This window comes from Chiloscyllium plagiosum, unplaced genomic scaffold, assembly GCF_037043375.1.
Source record: "Chiloscyllium plagiosum isolate Xiang-an unplaced genomic scaffold, Cpla_swu_hap1 HiC_scaffold_17, whole genome shotgun sequence".
Lineage (NCBI taxonomy): Eukaryota > Metazoa > Chordata > Chondrichthyes > Orectolobiformes > Hemiscylliidae > Chiloscyllium > Chiloscyllium plagiosum.
Genome location: NW_028270155.1, coordinates 29,714,055 through 29,742,040, shown reverse-complemented (window position 1 = coordinate 29,742,040; position 27,986 = coordinate 29,714,055). Strand labels below are relative to the sequence as shown.

Sequence of the window (27,986 nt, the reverse complement as noted above, 5' to 3'; positions counted from 1 at the left end):
GCACGTCAGGTTAATTGCTCATAGTGTTAGATGCATTAGTCAGGGGTAAATGCAGGGTAGGGGAATGAGTCTGGGTGGTTTACTCTTCGGAGAGTTGGTGTGGACTTGTTGGGCCAAAGGGCCAATATCCACACTGTAGGGAATCTATCTAATCTAATCTTGACAGACCTGTCTCCATGGAAATGACTCTGGCATGCATGGTTTTGGGTCTATGAATAGAGACCAAGAGCATGATCAAGTCAGGCCTCCGTTCAGAGGCAGCCATTGAGACGAGAAATTTCTTCACCCAAAGAATCCCTGGAGTTCTCTGCCACAGAAAGCAGTTGAGGCCAAGCCATTGAGTGTTTTCACAGAGGAGTGAGATGTAGTTCTTAAGGCTAAAGGGATGAAAGTGTATTGGGAGAAAGCAGGAACAGGGTACTGAACTGGATGATCAGCCATGGTCATATTGAATAGTGGAGCATACACTTAAGGGCTGAATGGTCTAGTCCTGCTCCTGTTTTCTATGTTTCTGTGTCTAGATGGCCTGGTTAGAAGGTACATTTCAGTTGACTGAAACTTTAGTCCAGCTTTATAAAAGGTTGTTAAGCCCTATAGCCGTCACCTCCATTTCATAACTTAGATATCACCCTTGATAGATGTTACAGTCTCCATCCATGTCACTTCATATGCACCCACCTAGACCACAGGAGCCATATGAAGATGAAAGAAAATTATTAAACTTCTAATAGTGCTCTCATTCAGAGACACTTGATACTGAAAGAAAATTAATTCATTAAACCCATTCTTGTGTTCAATCATTTTTAAAAACTAGCAAATGTTTATACATCAGAAGCTGCTAAGTCTTTAGCTTCTTAAACCTGTCAATGAAATGTGAATTCACCCCACAAGCCAGCTGAGTTGATTACTCATGGTCCTTCTGAAACCCAACCAAGCATTCATAATATGTTCATCTATAATAACAGCCCCCGGGAACAGTCAAGAATAAACTGTTGAAATTACATGAATGGATAATGTGTTTTTCTAAGCTACACTGGTTAGCCTCACAATCAATGTTTTTCAACCAAGATTTTTTAAAACTCAAACCACCATAGCTTCTTTATTTTTCATGTATAAAGAGTTAAGTATTTAAATAACTTTGGATCATGACATTTAAGAGCTTTTCTCTACCCTTCAAATGTGATTATGTCTGCTGTGTAAATTTGTGATCCTAAAACTGCAGTCTATAAGCCTTTAACAGCAAAAAATGGGATCTGGTTGAACTCTGAACTAATCTTAAAAGGTGCTGTTGAATTCAGGTTTCCCTCCTGTGCGATTCCTTGCCACCAGCATCCTTCTGCTGGAAAAAATGGGACTTTTGATAAGTGAGATCTGGATTTAGATATCGAGAACCTGTCCGCCATTTTATGGGTCTCTGGAATTGGTCTGACTCTATGAAAATCTCGCCTGATGTCTTGAATCTAACGACAAATTCTTCGAGTTGCATTTCGGGAAGATTTTTGGCAGCTTAAACTGTGCTTCTTAATAATTGGCATTTTCACCCTTCACCATAAGATTGGACTGTGGAGCTTCAAATCCTACATCCTGTTGATCACAAAGACTGCTCGATTCTTCTATCCTCTTCTGCCTAACTCCCAGTGCCACTTAAACCATATCTATGATTTTGTTATGTCTGGAACTTGACTTTTTAAATCTGCTCTACTTCATCCATAAATCTAAGCATGTTTAAAACATAGATTCCCAATCCTGTTCTCACATCACCTGTGCTTGCTGATCTTGACTGTTGCTCTTATATGTCGAAGCAGCTAAATTCCTCAATGTACTCCTTCTATCCCAACTTTATAGCTTGCTCCAGCTTTATATCTTCCCTGAGGGTAAAGCGCTGTCTGATATAAATCTTGTACAGTTGTCACATTACCTTAGAATTAGAATCCCTACAGTGTGGAAACAAGCCCTTTGGCCCAACAAGTCCACACCGACACTCCGAGGAGTAACCCATTCCCCTATCATACTGTATTTCCCCTGACTAAGGCACTTAGCCTACTCATCCCTGAACACAATGGGCCATTTAGCGTGGCCAATTAACCCAACCTGCACATCTTTGGACTGTGGGAGGAAACTGGAGCACCCAGATGGTCGCCAAAGGTTGGAATCGAACCCGGGTCCCTGGCGCTGTGAGGCAGCAGTGCTAACCACTGAGCCACTGTGCTGCCACCTTGTTCCTAAAATTCCTTGATTCCCTGTGTCCCCAGAAAATCTAAGTTAGTTTTTCATTGTCAACATCAAAATCTGCTTCAAATGTGCTTAAATCTGTCCAATCTGTATTAGTTATCCTCAATTTTTCTCTAACCAGATGACTGCTGCAGCTCTAGCCTAATGCAAATGCATTGTTGTTTGAAAAAACTTGATTTCTGGATGACAAGATGTGTATAACCAAAAATGTTAGAGAAAATGTTGGGAGCTACGGTTCCCTATTCCTATGTTCATCGGTGATCAATGCTCCTTAACTGGAATTTTAGACCCAAATCACTTGATTCCTAAATCACTGCCTTCAAAACCCTTGCAGTTGCTTCTGGAATTTTTTTTAACTTGGTAAGTATCCCTCTTTGCACTTAAGAAAGCACTCTGAGCTGTCATTTTCACATGAGGATTATGTCATAAATCTACATTAATGATGTTGTTACATTTGCAATTCATAACATTTCGTACGACCCTTCTCTGGCACACCCTTCTCTGCTTCAGACTCTTATCTTGCTCTCCACAATGAATGCATTATCTTTATCATCCTGCTGGATTGTTTTTGATAATTGTTAATGTACGTATGATGCCCATTTGATGGATTCGCCAGTTTGATCTTTAATGGTTGAGTTAACTCTTCTGCCATACACTATGTAGCACAGAAGGAGTCTGTTCATCCAATCATTGCTTGTATCAGCTTTTTGAAAAAGCCACCAGGTAGTTGCACCACCCTCCCCTTCCCTATAGCCTTGCAAACTTTTCCTTTTTAATTCAGTTCCCTTTGAAAAGTTATTATTGAATCTGGTTTAGTTGGTGTTTTAGCAGTAATAGTTTTTCTAACTTTGGAACAAGTTTCACGTCTGCTATATTAATCCGGTATAATTACCAGTTAATGTTAAGGAAGAGAAGTGTTCTGATTGGAATTTTTGTTTATGCTTTCTTTACTAATCAAATGGATAGAAATGGAAGTTAATGCTTATGATAAGCTAATAATTTACAGTATTTAAATTCATACAAAAGATCTAAAGCCAGATTCATAAGCAACATCCAAAAGTTACTAGCACTTTCACCCTAATTGTCTTTTTGATAAGTTCCAAATTGTTTCCTTTAACTTTGAACTAGTTAGAAAATTCAAGATAACAGGGCCAACTAATATGTGTTTTCATGTATCCCTGACAGAAGTGGCAGTCCTAATGCCATGTGCCTGCCCTGTTCGAAAGTCCGCATCTTTGTATATCCTTCAAATCTCTCTATTTTAAAAAAACTCTCCATGTTCTTAATCTCTTCCATTTAAGCTAGCTTCTCCCCTCTACATTGGTAACAGTCAGGTTTTATGCAGAATACTGCCAACAGCATAAGTGCAATTCCTGCACCAACTGAGATTACCATAAAGGACTTTCTCAAATTTTCCCCTCATCTGAGAAATGGTGACCCTCTGGTTAAACCACCAACAGTTGTCTGCCTCTCTCTGTCTAATGAAAGATCAAACCCCTGTCCACTTGTAATTTTAAACACTTATACCAAACCAACCTATAATCATTGTTGTAACCATAAACAATCCATTGGTGCTGCCATTCTCTTCAATTGAATAGTTTTTCCTTCGTCTTGACCTATTGCTTTTCATTTTGAAATGTAACAGACATTTCTGCTGATCATTTCTTAATGTGCTTCCAAAGATGTTTTCAAGCTCTAGCATGAAATGATATGCAATGTGAGTTTCCTTGTGTTTTTCTGCTCTGGCAATTTGCTACTAGTATTGGCTGTGTTATTGTAAAGAAGAATCTCTTAGTGATTGCCAAAGAGGAAGTAACCGGTAGATAAGTTATCATTAGCTGCTCTTTTCTTGACTTTGGCAGAGAGCTCAGCAGCATTTTAAAAAGTTTACTCAAGGGACATGAACATTGCTGATTAAGGCACCATTTTTGCCTATCTCTAATAACTCTTCAGAAAGTAGTGGTGAACTGTTGCCTTGAATCATGTTTAGTCTGTGCTACTTTAGGAGTGAATGAGGCTATTGGGATAGTATTATCACAGCGGTGTTAGGAGGGGATTTGCAAGATTTTGATCCAGTGATAGTGAAGTAGGTGATATTGTTTCAAGTGTGTGGCTTGGAGGGAAATTGGCAGGTGGTGGCATTCCCATGCATCTACTGTTCTTGTCCTATTCATGGGTTTGGAAGATGCTCTTGAAGGAGCTTTGGCGAATTGTTGATGTTACTCACTAATGCCACTCTGTATTGGCCGTGAAGAGAAAGAATGTTGATGGTAGATGATGGGGCTGTTTTGTCCTGGATGGTGTCAGACTTCTTGAATGTTGTTGAAGATGCAGTCATCCAGGCAAGTAGAAGTTTTCTATTGAAGTCCTGACTTTTGCCCTGTAGATGATGAAAAGGCTTTGGGGCATCAGGAAGTAAGTTATTTATCTCAGAAATCTTAGCCCTGTCTGCTCTTAAAGCCATAATGTATGTATGGCTAGTTCAGTTCAGGCTCAGAACAATGGCAGCATCCAGGATATGGATGGTGGGGAGGGGGGTCCATTGAGTGTGAAGAATATAAGATGTAGGAGCAGAATTAGGCCATTCAGCCCATTGATTCTATTTGGCCATTCAATCATGGCTAATATCATTCTAAGCCCCATTATCCTTGCCTTCTCTCTGTAGCCCTTGGTACGAATTAAGAATCTATCTATCTCTGTCATTAAGACACTCAGTGACTTGGCTCCACAGTCTTCTGTAGCAATTAGTTCCACAGATTCACCGCCTTCTGACTGAATAAATTCCTCCTCATCTCAATTCTGAAGCACCGTCCTTCACTCTGAGGCTGTGCCATTGGATCCTCATATCTTGTATCAGTGGAAACACCTTCTCCACTCTACCCAGGCATCTCAGTATTCTGTAAGTCTTAATAAGATCTCCCCCATCCTTCTAAACTCCATAAAGTACAGACCAGAGTCCTCAACTGCTCCTCATATGTCAAGCTTTTCATTCCCAGGACCATCCTTGTGAATCTTCTCTGGAATCCCCCCCCCACAAAGGCCAGCGCATCCTTTCTTCGATACAAGGCCCAAAATTGCTCATAATATTCCTCAGTAGTACATCTCTGCTCTTGTATTCTAGTCATCTGGCATGAATGCTAATATTGCATTTACCTTCCTAACTGCTAACTGACCTTGCATTTTTAAGTTAGGAGACCAAGTTCAGGATTCTTAATCCCTTTCTGCTTTGGATTGCCAAAGATGTTCCTCATTTAGAAAATAAGCCTCTATTCTTCTGATCTAAATGCAAAACCTCAAACTTTCCCACATTGTATTCCACCTGACACTTCTTTTCCCACTCTCTTACCCTTGCCAAGTCCTTCTGCAGTCTCCCCACTTTATCAACACCACCTGTTCCTCTTCCTATCTTTGTGTCATCTATGCCAGTACCTTGCCTCTAACCCCATTGCCTTTATCTTATTTAGCGGACTCCTCTGTGGTGCATAGTCAGAGGCCTTCTGGAAATCCAAGTAGATCACGTCCACTGGCTCTCCTTTGTCTAATTTGCTCATTACCCCCCCTCAAAGAATTCTAACAGATTTGTAAGGTATGACTTCCCCTTGGTGAAGCCATACTATCTCTGCTCTATTTTACTCTACACTTCCAAGTACTCCACAATCTAATCCTTAACAATGGACTCTCAAATCTTACCAACAGCCAAGGTCAAGCTAACCAACCTACAATTTTCTGTCTTTTGCCTCCCTCCCTGCTTAAACAGTGGTGTTACTTTAGCCATTTCCCTGTCCTCTAGGACCCTCTGTGACTCCAGATCACCAACAATGCCTCCACAGTTTCCTCAGCTACTTTTTCAGAATTCTGCAGTGTCGTCCATCCAGTTCAGACTTTTCAGCTTCCCCAGTACATTCTCCTTAGTGATTGTCAGTACATTCACCTCTGCCCCCTAACTGTCTCTAAGTTCTGGTATGTTACTGGAATCTTCCACTATGAAAACTGATGCAAAGTGGTTCCTCTGCCATTTCTTTGTTCCCCATTACTATTTCTCCAACCTCATTTTCCAGAAGTCCAATGTCCACACTTTCCTTTTTCTTTCTTTTTATATATCTAAAAATTAACTCTTGGAATCTTTTTTATGTTACTAGCTAACTTACCTTCATATTTTGCCTTTTCCTTCCTTATTGCTTGTTTTAGTTGTCCTATGGTTTTTAAAGTTTCCCAATCCTGTGTTTTCCCATGAATCTTGACCACATTTTCTTTTGCTTTTATACTGTTCCTGACTTCCCTTGTCAGCAATGGTTGCCTTGTCTTCCCCTTTGTATGTCCTTCCTTGGGTTGAATTTCTGCTGTGTCTCCTGAATCCCTCCAGACACTTCTGCCATTGCTGCTCCACTGTCTTCCCTGCTCGTCTCCCCTTCGAATCAACTGTGGCCAGCTCCTCCCTCATGTTTTTGTAGTTACCTTCTGCTTTTCAAACTGCAGGGTGAATTCTGTCATGTTATGGTTACTGCCAAATCCCGGATTGCTTATTCCCTTGTGGCCTGTACCACAAGCTGCTCTAAAACAATTGTCTTCATAGACATTCCACAAGGTGCTTTCTTGGAATTGCTGCCAACAATCCACCTCAATATGATTCTCTTGTTGGAGATTATCATTGTCATTGTTTGTCACTGAGTGGCATGCATATTTCTTGCCACTTAACATCCAAAATTGTCCAGGTCTTGTTGCATATGGATATAGGCTGCATCAATATCTGAAGAGTCTCAAAAGCAGTGAACAGTATGAAATCAGTAAATACCCCTAGTCCTTATGATGGAGGGCAGGTCTTTGATGAAACAGCTTGCTCCTATTAATAATGGACTCTGGCAATGTTATCTGTATTCTCAGTTATTAATTCAACTCTTCATCTATGAGGAACTTTTACAAAGTATAAAATGTATGAAAAGGATTACTTTTCCTACAAGATGGTGTGTGATCTGGGTAAGGGAACAGTAGATGTACATTGTAAAATGCAGTGTGAGGTGTTTCCTTCAATATATTTTTAAAAAGCTCCAATGTATACCTTATTACATTTGATTTACAAGTCAGCCATTTTCAATTTAAGCAAGATCTTTATACTTGAATGAACTCCAGAGCTGAGTTCCAGAGGGGAGGTGAGAGTGACTGCCCTTGATATCAAGACACCCTTTGACCAAATGTGACACTGTAACAGAATTGGAATCAAAAGGAATTGAGTAAAACTCTCCAATGGTTGGAGTCATACCGAGCACGAAGGTAAATGGTTGTGGCTATTAAAAGTCAACCACCTCAGCCTGAAGACATCACTGCTTTCCTCAGGTGGTGCTCTATGCCCAGCTGTCTTTAGCTGCTTCATCAGCATTCTTCTGTCCATCATAAGATCAGAACTGAGATGTTTGCTGATGATTGCATAATGTTCATCATTCATGCTTTGCCAGATACTGAAACAGTCCGTATGCAATAAGACAGAGACAATATCCAGGCTTGGAATGACACGTGGCCAGTAATATTTTTGCCATACATAACTGGCATTAACCATCTTGAACAAAAGAGAATCTAACCATAATCCCTTAATGTTCAATGGTATTTCCACCACTGCCCCACAATCAACATATATTGTGGCTACAAGACCAAATTAGTAGCTTGGAATTCTGTTTTGTGCAACTCACGACCTGACTCAAAGTTTTGTGCACCATTTGCACACCATCACAAGATGGAATACTCTTGCCTGCTTGGATGAGCACAGCTCCAGCAGCACTTCGGAAATTTGACATTTTCCAGCACAAAGCAATCCATCACCAACTTCAATCATTCACTGACACATTCACTGATAGCAACATCTACCACCTACAAGATGCACTGCAGTAACTCATCAAGGTTCCACCCATAGCAACTTCCAAACTTGCAACTGCTGGACCTAGAAGGACAAGGGCAATAGATGCATGGGAGAATCTCCAAGTTGCACACCTTCCTAACTTGGAACTATATCACCATTCCTTTAATGTCACTGGGTCAATGCCCTGGAACTTCCTTGCTCAGAACATTTAGGAAGTCCCTGCACCCCAAGGACAGCAGCAGTTGACATCTTCTCCAGGGCAATTCTGGATGAGTAATAAATTTCAGTGACATCGACATCCAATGAACGAGTTAAAAGTAATTAAAAAGAAATGTGGAATGCACTGTACAATACTTAATAAAAAAATGTAAATGACTAAGTCTATCTTCAGGTATAGCTTACTATCTTTGGAATATGACTATGCTGTCTTTGAATTCAAAGTAGTTGTGATAGAACCTTGTTGACCCATTACTGCAATTACTTTTCAAAGATATCAGTGTCTTGAGTACACAATGTAGCATTTTTTACCAGGAAAACAAATTCTTTTATAGTTATTGGGAATGGAATATGAAATTTCTATCTTGTGATAAATCTAAACTTTGAATTTGGCAAGTTGCTGTAACATTGGTTGAATCTGTGGTTGATATTGTCAATCAAGAATGATTGTAAGTTCTGAAATATGTGTGGCTCCAAAACAAAATGAGGGGAATGATACAACCTTTCACTTTTAAGTATGAATGTACTTTGACATTACCTTAAATTGTCTTGACTGGGACTTGACATTGTGGAGCTGCCATAGGGTTGTACAGTATGGAAACAGACCCTTCGATCCAACTCGTCCATACCAACCAGATATCCTAATATTCTAAATTGATGAACAAACATTAATTTTCATTTTGTAACCTTGTAATTCTGTAACTGTTCTAATTTACAGCTTACAAATTGAAGATAGTTTGTGTGCTAACATTTTAAATGCTTAGTAACGAATTCAACTTAACAGTTAACAGCAAAGTAAACAATGTGCTTAAAACATTGAACAATACAAGAAGTCTGCCCTTTATTCTGAGGCACTTTGCTAGAAGAAAGCAATTGAATCATGACTAGTGTTAATTATTTCATATGGTACTGCTTGATACATAATTTGATCATCAGAACATTAAGTTCACCTGCAAATAACTATACTTTTACATTTCATAAAGATTAAATTCCTGGATATGCTTTAGTAAAAGGCAACTTTAATAAAATGTCCCTTTTGAAAACCATTTTTGTTAACCAGCTGTGGGTCTGGCTAAACATCCAATGTATCATTCTTCACCAGTGTGTATATAGCATGCTGAAGCTTACTTCACAAAAGCATGAGTGTCTGGTCATTTGAGTAGGATTATGTTGTGTTACCTGGACACTGATGTTGCTTTTTTCCTCCCCATATAGATTCAGCTTTTAATTCATAGCTGCTTCACTGAACACATTGGCTTTGGGATGGGTGCTGGAACCTGACTTGGAAAAAGTTGTTTCTTGGCACCAGCCTGGGCTGTGAAGTTACTCAGTTAAGAGTTTAGCTGTACAGAGCAGAATGTTCTCGTCTTAACACTTAGTCAATGCAAAACTTCGGTAACAGCAGTTTGGCGGATGAAGGGAGATTGCTGATGGGGTTCTTATAAATGACTTCAAACTCCACAATCAATCTAAGGAAACATCAATAAATATTATTGAGCACCACTGTACATAAATAGGCAGTTAATCGCCAAGCGTGTTTCAATATAGGTGTGTGTGACGTGGTGAATCTTGGGATGAGGGATAAGAAGGCTATCTACTGCTTGAATAATGAGGATCTAAACAGGGACTAAGGAACAGAGGAGTCCAAGAGAACAGGTAAACAAATTTGTAAAGAAGCTTTGCTGATTAATAAAGCTACAAATTGAATGAATACATTTTTACAGGATAGAATTCAAGCAGGTTCAGGTCAAACCTGTATAGTACCTTGGACCTTATTTGCAATAATGAGTACAGTTATGATGTCTGTAATTCAAAAAGCAATATAGAAGGATTGTAAAATTATAAATCAATTTCAGAAGCAATGATAACAGGTCTGCAAAGATATGCCTGCTAGAGCAACAAGACCACTGAAAAGACTGGTCTGTTTTTTTTTATAAGAGATTGGAACACTGAGGAATGATTTGATAGAACTCTTTAAAATAATGAAGACATTTGATAGGACATGGATATGATATTTTCACTTTTTGGGTATGTCACATTGAGATCATAAATACAATGTGTAAGGTATGAATAAGGAATTCAGGAGAAATGTCATTACCCAGAGAAGTAAAGATGTCGATGCTAGTGCAATAAATGGTTTGTACATGCATAACGGCCATTTGGATGAGTTAGACATTCTGGAACTTGAGTTCTATTCCCAGATAGTGCAGTCTCAGGATAAAGGATCAGACATTTAGTACTGAGATAAGGTGAAGTTTCTCATTTAGAATGTTGTGGATCTTTGGAATTTTCTACGAAGTGCATTGTGTGTATTCAGTTGTTGGACGCGGTGGGGGGGAGTCAAATGATTGCAGGCAGGGGGAGGTGGATGGGTGGGGGATGGGAATGGAAAGAGGAGAAAATTGGCCAGAATAATAAAAAAAATCACTTTCCAGAACCTAAGTTGGATAATGTGATTTTGCTGATGGGCCTTATTCGTGGTCATTTAAATCATTTTTAGAAATGAGATACAGCTGTATTTTTTGAGTTCTATGCATGGTAAAGAATTTTTTTTTTTAAATCATTTGGTTGCTATTTTATATGTTTTGCCTGAAGAGGTTGTGAATTTCAATGGAATTACTTTTTGTAAAATAATCATAAGTACAACTTCTTTGTAATCTTTTTTTACGTATGTATAACTTTGAAACTAACTCACATTCATGGATTAAAAGGCTAGGCTGTATAATTAAAACTTTTGCCTCAGCATTAATGGTCTTTCGGTGAAAGCCTAAAATAACTCTTGATCGTGAAAAAGAATGTGGACCTGCTTTGTGTATAATCCTTGGAACTGGTATAGTGAGACCAGTGTTGCAAGGAAAGTTCTGAAGACCAAGGCTCATAAATGATGGCAAACTGAATATTTATCTGTATAATGGGCAAACACATCCAACAAAGGGCCCTTTTGCAATAGATGGTGGGGAATTTAACAGCCTCCGGCTAGTTTCTATTTGTCTTAAACTTGGACTGATTTTCTGTAAATATGCTTTTCTTTGAAAGGGTTGTGTCATTAGATCATTTCACCTGAAATTTTCTGGCTTGCCTAGAACATGTATTGCAGCTGCCCTTACTTGACTCTTCTGGAAATTTAAATTTCAATGTCTTTAAGTCATCTTGGTGTCATTAGTATAGTCTTCCCTCAGTATATTAATGAACCAGGTTACTTAAGTGTGTTTTAATTGGTTTTTGCATGTAACAATTGTAGATTTGATGACATGGAAACAGAAAAGCAGGAGTAGGTAATAGAAACATAAAAACAAAGAAGATAGGTACGAAGTAGGCCATTCAACCCTTCAGGGCTGCTCTGTCATTCACTATGATCATGGCTGATTTTTGAGCTCAAGATCCTAACCGTGCCCTCCCCTACAGTATCCCTTGATCCCCAGCTACATCTACCCCGCTCCTTGAAAACATAATGTTTTAACCTCAGCCTTTTTCTGGGTAGTGAATTCCATAGGCTGCCCATTCTCTGAGGGAAGAAATTTCTCCATATTTCAGTCCTAAAAAGTTTACCCTTGTCCTTAAACTACAACGTCCTCAGGTAGTGGACTCCTCCACCATCAGGAACATCCTTCCTACATCTAACCAGTCTAGTCCTCTTATAACTTTATAGGTTTCAATAAGATCCTCTCATCATTCTTCTAAACTCCAATAAATAAAATCCTAGCCAACTCAATGTCTGCTCCTGTGTCAGTCCTGTCATTTCTGAAATCAATTTGATAAACTTTTGCTGTATTCCCTCAATAGCAAGAGCATCCTTCCTCAGATAAGGAAACTAAAACTGCCCACCATATTCCAGGTGTTGCCTCACCAATGCCTTATACAATTGCAGTAAGACCTCCTTGTTCCTGTACTTGAATCCTCTCACCATAAAAGCCAACATGCAGTTTGCTTCTTTAGTGCCTGCGTTGCACACCTACTTTCTTGACTAGTGCACAAGGACACCCACATCTCACTGTACATGACCGTCTCTCATTTACAGCCATTCAAATAATAATCTACAAAGTGGATAACCTCATATTTATCCACATTATACTGCATGCATTTGCCCACTCACTCAATTTGTCCAAAACATATTGAAACCTCTGTAAATCCTCACAGCTCACCCTTCCACTCAACTTTGTGTCATCTGCAAAGTTTGAGATATTACATTTCGTGCCCTCATCTAAATCATTTAACATATGCAGTAAATAGCTGTGGTACTTGCAATGATCCCTGCAGTATCCCACTAGTCACTCTCTGTCATTCCAAAAACATCCATTCATTCTAACTTGTTTGTTTCCAGTCTGCTAACAAATTTTCTATCCATGTCAATGACTACCCCCAATTCCAATCACTATAATTTTACATATTAATAAAGTCTTCTGAAGGTCCAAGTAAACTATATCCACTGGCTCCACTTGATCAACTCTACTAGTTACGTCCTTGAAGAATTCTGAAAGACTTATCAAGCATGATTTCCCTTTTGTAAATCCATCCTGACTCTGTCTGATTCTGTCACTGTTTTCTCAGTGCTCTGCTATAAAATCCTCGATAATGGACTCTAGCATCTTCCCCACAACCAATGTCAGACTCGCTGGTCTATAAATTCTCTGTTTTCTCTCCACTTCCTCTTTTAAAGAGTGGAGTTACATTATCAACCTTCCAATCTGTAGGAACTGATTCAGAGACTAAAGAATCTTGAAATATGACCACTAACTCACCCACTATTTCTAGGGCCACTTCCTTTGAGTTGTTGGGCCCTTGGGAGTTTCAGCCTTCAATCCAATCAATTTCTTCAACATCATTTCTCTACTAATATAGATTTGCTTCACCTCTTCCCTCTCAGTTAACCCTCTGATCCCCATCACTTCTGGTACTTTGTTTCTGTCTTCACAAAGGAGGGCACAAAGTATGAATTTAGTTTGTCAGCCATTTCTTTGTTTCTCATTATAAATTTTTGATTCTTAAGCTTGCTCACTACTCAAACATTGTTATAATGTCATAGAGACCAATAATTCCTTTGAAGACGTGAATTTCCCAAGAACCAATACAAAGAACTGAATGATAAGATTTCACTTAAGGCTTTTATTGCAACAAACAATCTGAAATCCATACGTATTAAATATTGGTTAACAGGCAACTAATAAACTAAAGAAAAGATATTTTCGTTTTCATGAATGCAACTGAAATATGCTTTACACAATCATTTTATTGTGTGCCACTCTTCTGGCAGAAATGTAGCATTAAAGGAACAGTGCCAAAGCAATTCCCAGCTCACAGTGAAGGTTCACTTCTCCCTGCCATGTCAAGTTGAAATTTCCAGTGTCCTCTGACAATTGTGCCTCTGAGTTTCACCATCAAAGTGAACCCTGACACCTTTCTTTCCTTAAATCTTTAAGAGTCCCATCTGTTATGTTTCTTTTTTTTTGGCAGAAACAAACTCTTAAAATCATCCAGTTTGAACGTAAAAGCTTATTCCTGATTATCCATAGCAGTAGTTTCTTTGCTGCCGTATTTCAACTGCAGCTGGCTTTGTACCATGAGTAACTGTGAAAGGTGTTAAAATTGCCACACGACCACAATGAGTTTCTTTTGAATTTCTCTTCTTTTCATAATTGAACAAATGGACATTTCTCCAAAGTGAAATGTGAAATCTTTTGCCAGTATTCTTTTTTCTTTGAACTTTGCATTAAAGGTACGTTTCAAAATGTAATAATCTTATAAAGTTCATGAAAACACACGAAATATTTTAAATTGCTAATGTTGGATGGCTAGTTAGGCTTATGAATATGACCAATAGTTTGTGTTTATCTGAAATGCAACTATATCATACAAATGCATTCAAGATATCCCAAAATTAATGTGTATGGTAACTGTTTAAAATCTTATTGAAGATTTGATAAGAAGAGTGAGTTTGTGTATGGGATTTTTTAATGCAAGAATTAATACTTTGTGACGTCCAACTTTTTATTATTATCTCCATTGTGAAAGAGTATTCACTTGCCTTTATTCAATTTCATACAATCATTGTAGTTTGAAGTTTGGTCTCAGCTACAGTTCTGGGAACGAATTACACTCTGGAGTTGTCAACATTGTCAAGGATACTGCTAGAAAAATATAACACATTACTTGTAGTGTGAGAATTTACTGTTTTCTTGGCCTTTTGCTAATTCTTCTGAATGGTCTTGAAGGTGGAATGATCCAACTGATTGATAACTCTTGTGTTAATTGTTCTGTGTTTGATCCACCAGACAATATGTTTGAGATGTGGAGTAAGAAACCCCCCTTCTTCCTATATATTTTTCCATTGGTTGACTGCTTAGAATTTATGGGAAACTTGATTGATTGTGTTCATGAAACTTGTCAATAATCTACGGTCACTGCTCCAAGCGTTGTTGCTGCTGTTTAGTTTTAGCAAATGAGGTTGAATATATACTTGAATTCAACATTCTACGCCAAATTAGAATAATTGGAATTTCTTAAAATACTCTCCTCTTAATTGTTATCAGCATTGTTTGATAAAATATGATACTGTAGCTGCACACTAGGGCAGTGAAAAAGCAGAACAGGCTAATTAATCAGTTCTAGCTCCACTTGCCTTATCTCTTAGCTGTCAATGTTAGTATGATTTTAGTGAAAAACAGATACAATTCAAATTCCTCATAAGTGCGAAATCACAGGTAAACTACTAATTTTACTCTTTCAATAACTAACAAACCACTAGATTGAAAGATTCTGCATTGCTATCTTTGACATTAGTTAGCTTTTTTAAAAAATGTGACTGTCCTTTCAATTGTTCTGGCATCCTAGTTTTCAGTAGTGCTGTATATAGATTATGTTTTTGCAAAAGTCAACATTAATTAGGACTGCTTGCTTCAAATAGCGTACACCATTAATTATATAAGCCCTACCCTTGTTTGTTGTACCAAAATGCAATATCTCCCATTTATCCAGATTGAACTCCATCTGCCATTTTTCAGTCCAATGACCCATTTGATCAAGATCCCTTTGTAATCTAAGAAAACCTTTTTCACTGTCTACTATGCTTGGTGTCATCTACAAACATACTAACCATGCCTTCAATAATCTTATCAAGAACACTTGTATAAATGAGAAACAAAAGAGGTTGCAGAACTGATCCCTGTGGCACACCTCTGGGGACAGGCCTCCAGTCTGAAAAGCAACCCTCCACCATCACTGTCTCCTGCCAGTTTGTAGCCAATAGGTAAGTTCACCCTGAATCACGTGATCTAAATTTACCAACTAACTGGAGTCTTACCATATGAAATCTTGTTGAAGGCTTTACTAAAGTTCAAGTAAACAATGTCTACTGCTGTGCAATCAATCCTTTTGGTAACTTCCTCAAAAAACTCAATTAAGTTTGAGAGACACTATTTTCCTCGCACAAAACCATTTCTATGGTTTCGGTACCAATCATTATCTTTGAAGTAAAGAGTCTCTTGTTTAGAGGAGCCATGGTGTTCCTAATGCCATTTCAGTCCTCTCCTCCTCTTCCCCCGCCCCTCCAAAAGAAGATCAGATTTAACCTGGTGCAGAGTCTTCTCCCCATTAGCAAATCTGCTAGAGTTATCCGTGTAGTTGCAAGAAGAGTGATCCAAATTAATCAAATATGAACCAGGACAATTTGGTATCAATTGAAGCTGTAGGTTTTGTTTAAGCCTTCATTCAAAGTTTGAACTGCTCTTCTCGCCAGATTATTGGGCGATGGATGGAATAGGGCTGTCCTTATATGCTAAATGCCACTCGACTAGGAAATACTCCAATTTCTTGCTGGTAAATGACGGTCCATTGTCTGTGACGAACATTTCAGAGAGTCGGTGTATTGCAAAAGATTGAGATCAGGTTACATATGAACTTTCCATAATATTTCACTTATCCAAGGAAAAACCCAAGCTCCAACACCGACGTGGGAGCTGGGGCACCTTTGATTACCCTCACTGTCTTCCAATGGGTGTTAGCTGGCCTTGCCAACTCTGTAGCCAAAGTAGGTCATTTTAAGTGCTTGGAACATTTTCCCTTCGAAGGCATATGCTCACCTTGGAGAAATGTCTAAGGACTGTGTCCATGTTCTCTAAGTGCTCTTTATTGAGCTTTCCTGTTATTAGCGGGTCATCGAGATAAATGGCAACCTGGGGTAGACCTTGTAAAATGTTCTCTATCAACTGCTGAAAATGGCAAAGGCTGATGATACCCCAAATGGTAGTTTCATATGTTGGTACAGACCCTTATGGATATTATTTGTAGGATACTTCTGGGAATCCTCACCTAACCAAAACTGCAGGTATGCATGGATCATGGCCAGCTTTGTGAAGGGCAGAATCTTCCTCCGCCCCGCCCCACCCAAAGCTAGTTTTGTGTATAATCCTCTATGCAAGGGTTTGGGTATTTATCCAGCTGCGAGAAGAGGTTTACAGTTAATTTAAAATCCCTGCAAAGGCGCACCCACCCATTGGGGTTGCACATAAGCAGCCTCCTGATTTCTGCCTTTATGTTTACACATAAGGCCAAAGGCATTTGGCAGGCCTTGCAGAATCATGGAATTGCTTTCTAGTCAACATGCAAGGTGGCCTTGGCTCCTTTAATAGTCCCAAGACCTTCCTGAAAAACCTCTGGGTATACAACTAGATCTTCACTCATGCAGCAATTGAAAATGGTTCAGCCAACCTTTCTCAACCAATTTAACTCCAAGCTTCAGCCCAAGCCTTTTACTACAATCAGCGGTAATTGAACCAGCTGTTTCTCATACAAGCCTAGAATTGCAGTTGTACCCTTAATCTGTAAAAGGTTCTCAGTCTAGCTGCAGTCTTATGGAAACTTAAGTGTTAGAGTCCAGAGTGAGTTTTGTTTAAGATTGGTTCTCTAATCACTGATACAGCTATGCCAGTATCAACATCCATTAGAACCAGGAGACCATTTAACCAGATGCATATTTTGATTAGTTCTGATTTGGATGTTGGTCAGTAATTTAATTGTTCTAAGCCAGATGTAGGTGGACTTTCCAAGGTATGCACTCTCCTGGATACCAGTCTGTGAGTTCTCTTACTCAGCTCAGGCCGATTGAGACTTTTGCTGTCTCAGGTCTACAGACCAGCAGCAAGTACAATGGGGTTTTGCTGAGTCTCTCTGCTAATGATATATTGAGTGACACCAAGCAATTGCCTTCACTCAAGTGGTGTCCCCCAAACTTAGACAGACTAGCAAGGGTGTTCAGTTCTACAATATATCCTGTAACACATATGCTCCCAGAACATAGAACATTACAGCGCAGTACAAGCCCTTTGGCTCTTGATGGTTCCACAGGTCAGCACAACAATCTAAAGCCCATCTAACCCAAGTGTTCCATCATCATCCATATGTTTATGGAGTGATCATTTAAATGCTCTTAATGTTGATGAGTCCACTACTGCTGCAGGGGAGACATTCCACACCCTTACCACAGAGTAAAGAACCTACCTCCAACAGCTACCCTATATCTATCATCCCTCAATTTAAAGTTATGTCCCCCTTGTTCTAGCTATCACCAGAGGAAAAAGGCTCTCACTGACCACCCTATCTGATCATCTTATGCCTTTATTAAGTCACCTCTTAACCTTCTCTCTAATGAAAACAGCCTCAAGTCCCTCAGCCTTTCCTCAAGACCCTCCCTCCAGACCCTCCCTCCATACCAGGCAACATCCTGGTAAATCTCCTCTGTACCTTTTCCAATGCTTCCACGTCCTTCTGATAATGGAACATAGAAAAATACAGCACAGAACAGACCCTTTGGCCCATGATTTAATCCTAATGTCAAAAATATAGTAACTTAACCTACACACCCCTCAACTCAATGCTATCCATGTGAATGTACAGCAGTCACTTAAATGTCCCCAATGACTCTGCTTCTACCACCACAGCTGGCAATGCATTCCATGCACTCAACTCTCTGCATAAAGAACCTACCTCTGACATCTCCTTTATACCTTCCTCCTAACATCTTCAAACTATGACTTCTCGTATCAGTCAATTCTGTCCTGGAGAAAGTCTCTCGTTATTGATTCTATCTATTCCTCTTATTTTGTACACCTCAATCAGGTCTCCTCTCTTTCTCCTTCTCTCCAGAGAGAAAAGTCAGCGCTCTTCAACCTTTCTTCATAAGGCAAGCCCTCCAGTCCAGGCAGCATTCTGGTAAACCTTCTTTGCACCCTCTTTAAAGCCTCTATCTTTCCAATAGTAGGGCGACCAGAACTGGACTCAATATTCCAAGTGTGGTCTCACCAGGGACTTGTAGAGCTGCAGCAAGACCTCACTACTTTTAAGCTCGACCCTCCTGTTAATGAAAGCCAAAACACCATGTGCTTTCTTAACAACCCTATCCACTTAGGTGGCAACTTTGAGGGATCTATGTACTTGCACACCCAGATTCCTCTGTTCCTCCACACTGCCAAGAATCCTGTCTTTAATCCTATATTCAGCATTCAACTTCGATAATGTGGTGACCAGAACTGTACATAGTTAAAAGTGCTGTCACACCAGAGTTTTGTGCAGCTGCAACGTTACCTCATGGCTCCAAAACTCAGTCCATCTACTAATAAAAAAGTTAACACACCATATGCCATCTTAAGCACCCTATCAACCTAGGTAGCAACTTTCAGGGAACTATGCACGTGGACACTGATCACTCTGCTCATCCACACTACCAAGTGTCTTACCATTAAGCCCAGTACTCTGTATTCCTGTTGCTCCTTCCAAAGTTAACCTACACACCCCTCAACTCAATGCTATCCATGTGAATGTACAGCAGTGTGGGCAGCACGGTGGCACAGTGGTTAGCACTGCTGCCTCACAGCGCCGGAGACCCGGGTTCAATTCCTGCCTCAGGCGACTAACTGTGTGGAGTTTGCACGTTCTCCCCGTGTCTGCGTGGGTTTCCTCCAGGTGCTCCAGTTTCCTCCCACAGTCCAAAGATGTGCAGGTCAGGTGAATTGGCCATGCAGGTCAGGTGAATTGGCCATGCTAAATTGCCCGTAGTGTTAGGTAAGGGGTAAATGTAGGGGTATGGGTGGTTGCACTTTGGCAGGTCGGTGTGGACTTGTTGGGCCGAAGGGCCTGTTTCCACACTGTAATGTAATCTAATCTAAAAAAAAAATCTAATCTTAATCACCTCACATTTCCACACTAAACTCCATTTGCCACCTCTCAGCCTAGCTCTGCAGCTTATGTCCCTCTGTAATCTGCAATATCCTTCACTGTCCACAACTCCACGGACCTTAGTGTCATCCGCAACATTACAAAACCATCCTATGCCCTCATCAAGTCATTTTGATAAATGACAGTCAGCAGTGGACCCAAAACAGATCCTTGCAGTACACTACTAGTAACTGAACTCCAGGATGGACATTTCCCATCAACCACCACTGCCTGTCTTCTTACAGCTAGACAATGTCTGATCTAAATCGCCCTCAATCCCATGTCTCCTTATTTTGTGCAAAAGCCTCCTTTGGGGAACCTTATCAAACACTTTACTGAAATCCATATCCACCACATGAACTGCTTAACCCTCATCCACCTGTTTGGTCACCTTCTCAACAAACTCAATAAGGTTTGTGAGGCACTACCTACTCTTTTTTTAAAAAAAGTGTTGATTATCCTAATCAACTTATTCCTTTCTAGAGGATTGATAATCACATCTCTTACAATTCTTTAAAACTTTGCCCACAACAAAGTAAGGCTCACTGGTCTATAAATACCAGGGTTGTCTCTACACCCCTTCTTGAACAAGGGAACAACATTTTCTATTCTCCAGTGTTCTGGCAGTATTCCTGTATAATGACGACACTTTCCAGAATTGCTAACACCTCCTCCTTATGAACCTCAATTATGTCTAGTCTCATAGACTGTATCTCCGTATTCTCAACAACATTGCCTTTTTCCTGTGTGAATGCTGATGAAAAATATTCATTTAGCACCTTTCCTATATCTTCAGACTCCACACACAACTTCCCACTACTTTCCTTGATTGGTCCTAACCTTACTCTGGTCATTTTTATTCTTGACACGACTATAGAAAGCTTTAGGGTTTTCCTTGATCCTACCTGCTAAAGACTGCTCATGTCCCCTCCTGGCCCTTAGCTCTATCTTTAGGTCCTTCCTGACTAACTTTTAACTCTGAAGCACCCTAACTAAACCTTCATATCTTCTCTTGCCACATTTTCTAATGACAAAGCCACTTGTAGTGGCTGTTTGAAGTCCAGTTGAGCTTCAGCTAGCAGGTGCTTTTGCATGGTTGCTTTTGCACCATTAACTCCCACAAACCAAATGGCCTCTCAGCATCTCATTAAGGGTTAAATCAAAGTCACATGCCTCTGCCAGTCATCTTTACCTCATTAAAAATCCCAACATGGATTCCCCTGGACCTTGAACTTCCAAGTGAAACCAATAGCATCTCAGAATTAGAGGAATCTTGGGCTCATAATATTCCTTAACTAAATCTATGAACTATTGAAAAGTTTTAGTATCTGGTGCCTCAGGAAATGTTAGGATCCTAATAACTGGAAAAAGCTACAGGTCCACATGCTGTCAGGAGAATTACTTGTTGCTTTTCATCTGTCCCAATGTCATTTGCCCAGAAAAGATAGCACAGTCTTCAACAACAGGATCAAAAGGATCAAGCTTCCCAAATAACATGCCCAAAATGCTTATCTCAACTCAAGGATGACTGTTGCAATCGAGTTTCTTCAGGAGCATATTTTTTAAACTTGTCCCCACTGAAATAACTCCAGAGGCCGGCCTCCAATCACCAAGTCCACGTGTATTTATATATGCGTTATACTCGACACTAGCCCAGCTTCCTCAGAGCCAGCTCTCAAAGTGAGTAGAACAGCTGACATTTCTGTGTTTTTGTTTCTCACATCCTATTTATTTTTTTTCAGGGATTAAATAACCCTCTTTATTTATTTTTTATTTTTTCTTTTTTTTAATTTTTTATTTTTTTTTATTTTTACCCCCCCACACTACCACCTAACCACGGTAGTGCTTATTTTATCCCCAGCACCCATGGTGTGTGTGTATACGTGTGAGACACAGTGAAAGACACAAAGTGCACGAATCTTTATTCAATTTCCACCACCAGGAAGATAGGAAAACACCCGGGTGGCCAGTGACAAACACTGCCCTTCACCTCAAAGGGCAGTGCTGTGTGATCAAAACAGTGAAGGGGATAGTAGGGACTAAATCAAAATAGAGTTGGAGGGAGAAATGATGCACCCCACTCCCTGCGGCGCCCACCTCTCCCTTAAAAACTCCAGGGTGTTGGTGGATACCGCGTGCTCCTTCTCCAAGGACACCCGGACCCTAACGTAACAGTGGAAGAGGCACATCCTGTTTTTTTTTCTTTTACGGAAGAGGGGCAGGCATTAACTCGCATTTATTTTTTTTCTTATTTTTTTTTTCCCGGGTGGCCAGTGAAAAATCTCCTGTTCACATCCTGTTTATTCTCTTTTCTTTTCTTTTTTTTCTTTTTTTTTCTTTTATTTCTTTTATTTCTTTTTTTCTTTTTTTTTCTTTTTTTTCTTTTTTTGTCTTTTTTTTCTTGTGACAAGCACTGCCCTTCATATCAAAGGGCAATGCTGTGTGATCAAAAAACAGTGAAGGGGAGGGGAGGGACTAAATCAAAATAGAGTTGGAGGGAGAAATGATGCACTCCACTCCCTGCGGCGCCCACCTCTCCCTGAACAACTCCAGGGTGGTGGTGGACACCGCGTGCTCCTTCTCCAAGGACACCCGGGCCCTAACGTAACCGCGGAAGAGGCACATCCTGTTTATTTTTCTTTTTCGGAAGAGGGGCAGGCATTAACTCTCATTTTTTTTTTCCTATTTTTTTTTTCCCGGGTGGCCAGTGAAAAATCTCCTGTTCACATCCTGTTTATATCAGTCAGTGAAGGCCCCCTGACTGGACCAGATTAACAATCCCAATCAGGGAACTCATTTTCTATGACATCCACCTGGCTGACCATTATAATCATTACACACTGAGTTTCCCCTGGAAGTATATCAAGTATGCAATCCTTGGAGTGAATTGGTGTGCAGTGCTGTCTTGACACACTTGTATAGCTCAGCACTTCAGGCTGTCTCACCTCAGAACATTCGGAAGAAGGGTCATTGAACTTGAAACTTAAGTCTGGTTTTTCTCCACAGATGCTGCTAGATCTGCTGAGTTTCTCCAACAATTTCTGTTTTTATTTCAACTTTAAATGGTGCTAGCCACTCTCAGTATTGTTCTCCTTGCTGACATAGCCAATGAAAAGTGCAGCTGCATATCGTGATATTCCAAATGAGCTTGCAGAACAAATTTGGCATGCTGACTGCGTTGCAATCAATGGAAATGGAGTAATCACTTAGGATGATCCCAGTGGTAATTTTCAGAACTCTATTCAATTTAGTCTGTCTAGATTTTGGTTGAGGATTGATGTGAATCTGCCTGCTGACCTTTTTGGTTGGTTCTTCCAGAAAACATTTAATAATGAAAGTTTATGTTTACTGGATGTTTCAATACAAAACATTTTTAAAATAATTTAAAATTATTTGTTTTGTATTTCCCACAATGGAAAATCATGTTTATAGTGTGTGAAAATCACTCCATCAATGCCCTTACACATCTGCTAATATATTTCTACAGACATTGTACATTCTTGGCCCTTGAAATCTATAAGCAAGAATATGATATGTTTTTTACAAGTGTGAAATGTCCACAGTTAGTGAAGTTGCCAAAAGCACAGCTTGGTTACATTTGGGTCTATTCAGTGTTGAAGGTTTCAGCGGGTGTAGATTTGGTTTGTAATCAAACTGTATCTACCAGTGTAACAAGGGAAACATGAATTAGAAGTATTGTTCAGTGTTTTAGTCACATTATAAGTTGAGCTATTTGTGCACAATGTTTTGCCATTGACAAAATTCACAACGCAGTAGAAAAGGGTTTATGGTAGTTTCCTTAACAGTAAATTCATCATCTATTGTGGATTAATTTTTCAATAAAAGACTGTTTGTTTATTTTTGCATGTATTATTGATACCACCTTTTGCTGGCAGAGATGTGAGAATATGTCACCAACCAAGCTTCTTTGGGCATTGACGTGAGAATATCTAATGAGAGGATTTAAAATTTGAGATCAATGGCAGCAGAATGGCTCAGTCGTTAGCATTGATGCCTCACTGGTGCCTCACAGCACCAGGCACCTGGGTTAGATTCCAGCCCTGGTTACTGTCTGTATAGAGTTTGCATATTCTCCGTGTCTATGTATGGGTTTCCTCCAGGTACTTCAGTTTCCTCTCATAGTCCAAAGATGTGCAGGTTAGGTGGATTGGCCATGCTAAATTGCCCATCGTGTCCAGGGATGTGCAGGCTGGGTGGATTCGCCATGGGAAATGCAGGGGTACAAGGATAGGTCGGGTGGGGGGGAGGGGGTCTGGGTCTAGGTCTGGGTCTGGGTGAGATGCTCTTCAGATTGTCAGTGTGGACTTGGTGGGCTGAATAGCCTGCTTCCATACTAAGGGATTCTATGATTAAGTTAAAATGAAAGAACAAAAGTTTTCTATTAAATAATTCAGTGGAAGTCATTCAGCCCATCATGATCTGTTTTTTGGAGCAGAAAAGCTAAAAAGGAATAAAAGTTTCCAGTTGGTGACTGCCATATAACTTGATGCATTTTCAATTGTGACTTTGGGTTAAATTGAACAAAATCATTTTATAACCTGAGAAGTGACTACGATATCTAATCATTAACCTATTATTACGAGGTCAGAAAATTGCAAATTAGAAAATTGCTAAGGTTTCTCACTATTATCAGAATTCCTTAATATCCCTGTTGAATTTATGAATCTTAAATTACCTGTCTGATATTTGATGACTAATTGTTTGAAAGAAAGGAAACTACTGCTCTATCTTAATCAGTCTTTCGTCTTTCTAAACGCTCTTGCAAAAATGAATTTTCTCTTATTGGGAATTCAAAAATCAAGACTTATTTGAAGGTGTGAATATCTTTTTAACTTTTTGTCTACATGTTGGTCTAATGATTTGTACTTTTTTTAAACCTTCTTACTCTGAGTAGTTTGACCTCGTTGAGAGATTAGTCATAAAAGTGAATCTTCATTCCTTTTGTCATGTATATCTCCATTCATTCTAAAATAAACATTTCTGTATATCACTTCAGCTAGTGAATCTATCTTTATAGTTCCATGGGTATTTAATTCTTCTGTTGGCAAATGGTACAGCGTCACAACATTAAATTCAATTGATAGTTAAAATTTATCGAACAATAGAAGAACAATTACATGTGTAGCCTTTACGAATGTCGATGTGCAAATCAACTTCAAGAGCAATACTTGGTCGCACTGAAGTGAAAAGAAGTTCCCTGCATTGTATTGTACTTCCAATTGATGGATAAGAAGGTTTGACCTACTTTTACAAAGATTCCAAATATGTTGACTGAGTTGAATTTGTTGAACCATTCAACTTATAAAATTTCTCCTGAAACCATTTGCTGTAATTTCTTGAATTGGAATAACTGACAGCTGCAGTCAAAAATAACTGCCAATCATCTAGAAAACTGAGCAGTCCACAGAACTTCGAGTGGTTTGGCTCCTCCCCCAAACCTCAGAGACACTTGCGACTTAGCATTGGTGTGAGGGTGTGGTGTCAATGTCACTGGAATAGTAATCCAGAGACCTGGGCGAATGCTTCAGGGGCATGGTTTTAAATCCTATTATTGCAGTTGATGGAATTTTCAAGTCAGTTAATAAAATCTTCAACTGATATTTCGTTAGTGTTGACAATGATAATTATCATCAATTGTTAAAAGAAAAATATCTGTTTCACTCATATCCTTTAGGGAAGGAAATCTCATTTTGACTACAGCTGTTTATAAAGTATTAACTCTCATTTTCAAGTTAAAATATTGTCTACTAGAATTTTGTTTCCCATGATATTTTTCTATCGCAGTGAATAAAGTACAGATAGCAGTTATACATTTCATTTGATAATGTACAGACAGTGAGCCAAAAACTGGTAGTTTGCGAGTTCTAGCCTTAAATATTTGATGATCATTGAGCATTGCTGATATCGTCACCTGATGAAGGCAAACCTACTATTACACAACTCATCTAAGTTAATTTACAGTGCTAATTGGCAGAGAGCTCCAGCTTTGCATAGAAAAAGATTAACCTACAAACAGGGAAGAAAGATCATGTCTGAAAGGGGGAAAAAGTACACTCATAGACAAGTCTTTTTTTGTACAGAATTATTGCAAGTCTTCCAAAAGAGACAAATTGAAGAAACTAGAAATACATTAAGCCTGATGAACCATTTAAGAAACTTATTGTCTTCTGTGTCTCTCCTCAGACCACATAGGCAAAATGGAGTTGCTGTGCAAGAGCCTGTCAGTAATGAAGAGAACACGGCAAATGGGGTGTGTGATAGTGGTAAAAGTAAGCAGAAGCATGCATCCAGAGTATCTTCGCATTCGCCAACTCTTAGTGGAATAGGCAAGTGCTAACCACTTTCATTTGGTTTTAACGCACTGCTGACTGTGCTGATAATTTTCCCAATTGCTGATATCTTAAATACAGTGATTATCTTTGTTAAATAAAGACACATTTCATGTTATCTATCCTTTAATCATGAAAACGTTCTGGAAAGTAATCCAGTCCTCTGAGAAGTAAGAGGGCATATTTTTCTTATGACCAAATAGTAAACTATTTACCTGTTGGCTAATTTTAATGTCTTGTCCACAAAATGCATTTCTTGTTTTTCTTCAAACTATATCTAACCATTGTACTTTACAAAATGTGTTAACATAGTTGCAGAATGCAGAAGATCTGTTGCAGGAAGTGGTTTTGGATGAGTTCTGAAGGAAAATGCACAAAGGTTTTTGTTTCGAATGATCATAGAAATGAAACTTCTGGATTTTGTTGAATGCCCTTTTTGAGGCTATAAGGCCCATAGGTGTTTACTAAAATATAATTTAGGGGGTGGAACATGGAAAGCCCATTGACAAACTTCAATTAGTTGTTTATTTTTCCAAGAGTTAAGTAGTGATGTGTAACTGTCTGACTAATGTTGCTAATTCACCACCTAAATATAACTGAAAAATATTAATCCCATTTGATCAAAGTCTGTGTGAACTGACTTTCATTAAGCATTTTGACACTCCAGAATGGATAATTAGAACTCTCCCTGCTTGTTACTTTGATTTCACCAATCCACACTAAGTTTAAAACAGATAATAATATTTTAATTAAGCATATTGCAGACTAATGTTTGAATGGATGTGTTAGAAACCAGTGTTGTTCAACTTCATGTCCAAGGATTTTATTTTAATTAACAATGTCGAAAAATTAAATTTTTGACAAATATGGTTTCATTGTGCTAACTTCCTGTTTTCTTGCAGAAGTGAATTTTTGAAGCCATGAATACTGTTCCATCACTTTAGTAATAGCTATTTGCACTACTAGATTTCATCTTAGGTCTGACATGTCAGTCTTTTTAGAAACAAGAAGCCTTGTCTGGAAATCAAGTTTAAAATCTGTTTAAAAGAGTAATGCACATGCATGTTTTATAATTTGAAGAAGCCAGGGTATAGAATTTTTAGGCAAGATGGTGGGGAGGGGTTGTTGCACTATGGAATGGGACTATTTGGCGCTGCCCTTTTGGCGCTGATCATTTGGCCCCGCCGTTTTGGCTCTACACTGTTTTGGCGCTCATTACTTTGGCGCCAATTCAGAATAAAGAAAAGTCTTGTAGAGCCCGTAAGAAATTCGTTTTTATTGCATTATAAGAAATAAATCTAATTCTTTTTTTATTCATTACTTTTAACCTATTCATTATAAAAACGAATTTCTACATTTTGCCACATTTATCAAACACATATAGATAACCATCGTGAGAAAATTTTGGTTTGTCTCTCTTGCTTAGAATGTTTTCAGCCATTTCTGGTATGGGCTCTACAAGAAAATAGAAAGAAAATTGTATTACAGCTGTGAAGACAGAAGGGCTTAAGTATCATCAAGGCACTGGATGACTATTAACAATTATTAAATGAGAAAATGATTACAAAACGAGATTTAAATCTACAGAGGAACATTTTTGATTACAGCTTTGACTATCAACTCTTGCTAGTTGAGAAAATTACATCGGGTCGTTAGTCATCCTCTCTTCTTTAACCAAACAAGACTTTTTTTTATTCTGAATTGGAGCCAAAGCAGCTCAGCACCAAAGTAATGAGCGCCAAAACGGCGGGGCTAAATGATCAGTGCCAAAAGGGCGGCGCCAAAACGTACCTGACCTAACTATTGATGAGGAATCAGTTACGAGAGTAAGGAAGGATGATATCGCAGAGGCCATAAAGAGGCCATGTGGGCAGAACCTGAAAAAAAAGGGGGCATTCCCTTCACTGGGGATGTCCTTCAGACCCCCAAACAGTCAGGGAGAGATAGAAAGACAGAGATTAAATGTAGGAAATCTTAGAGAAGTGGAAAAATAATAGAGTAATAATAGTAGAAGATTTCAACTTCCCCAGTATCAACTAGGATTGACGTGTTAAAGGCCTACGGAGGACAGAATCCTTAAAATGTATCCAGGAAAACTTTTTTTTTAAGCCATCGTGTAGGAAATCCAACAAGAG

General features: G+C 39.1%; 1 protein-coding gene across 2 annotated transcripts in view; it reads left to right on the top strand.

Moving 5' to 3' along the window:
- Nucleotides 1-27,986, top strand: part of wwp2 (WW domain containing E3 ubiquitin protein ligase 2) — a 204,434-nt gene that overhangs the window by 94,765 nt on the left and 81,683 nt on the right. For both annotated transcript variants that reach the window (XM_043706703.2, XM_043706701.2), the window contains exon 7: nucleotides 25,706-25,848. In XM_043706703.2, the coding sequence (XP_043562638.1) occupies nucleotides 25,706-25,848 (143 nt within the window). The remainder of the gene's footprint in view (nucleotides 1-25,705; nucleotides 25,849-27,986) is intronic.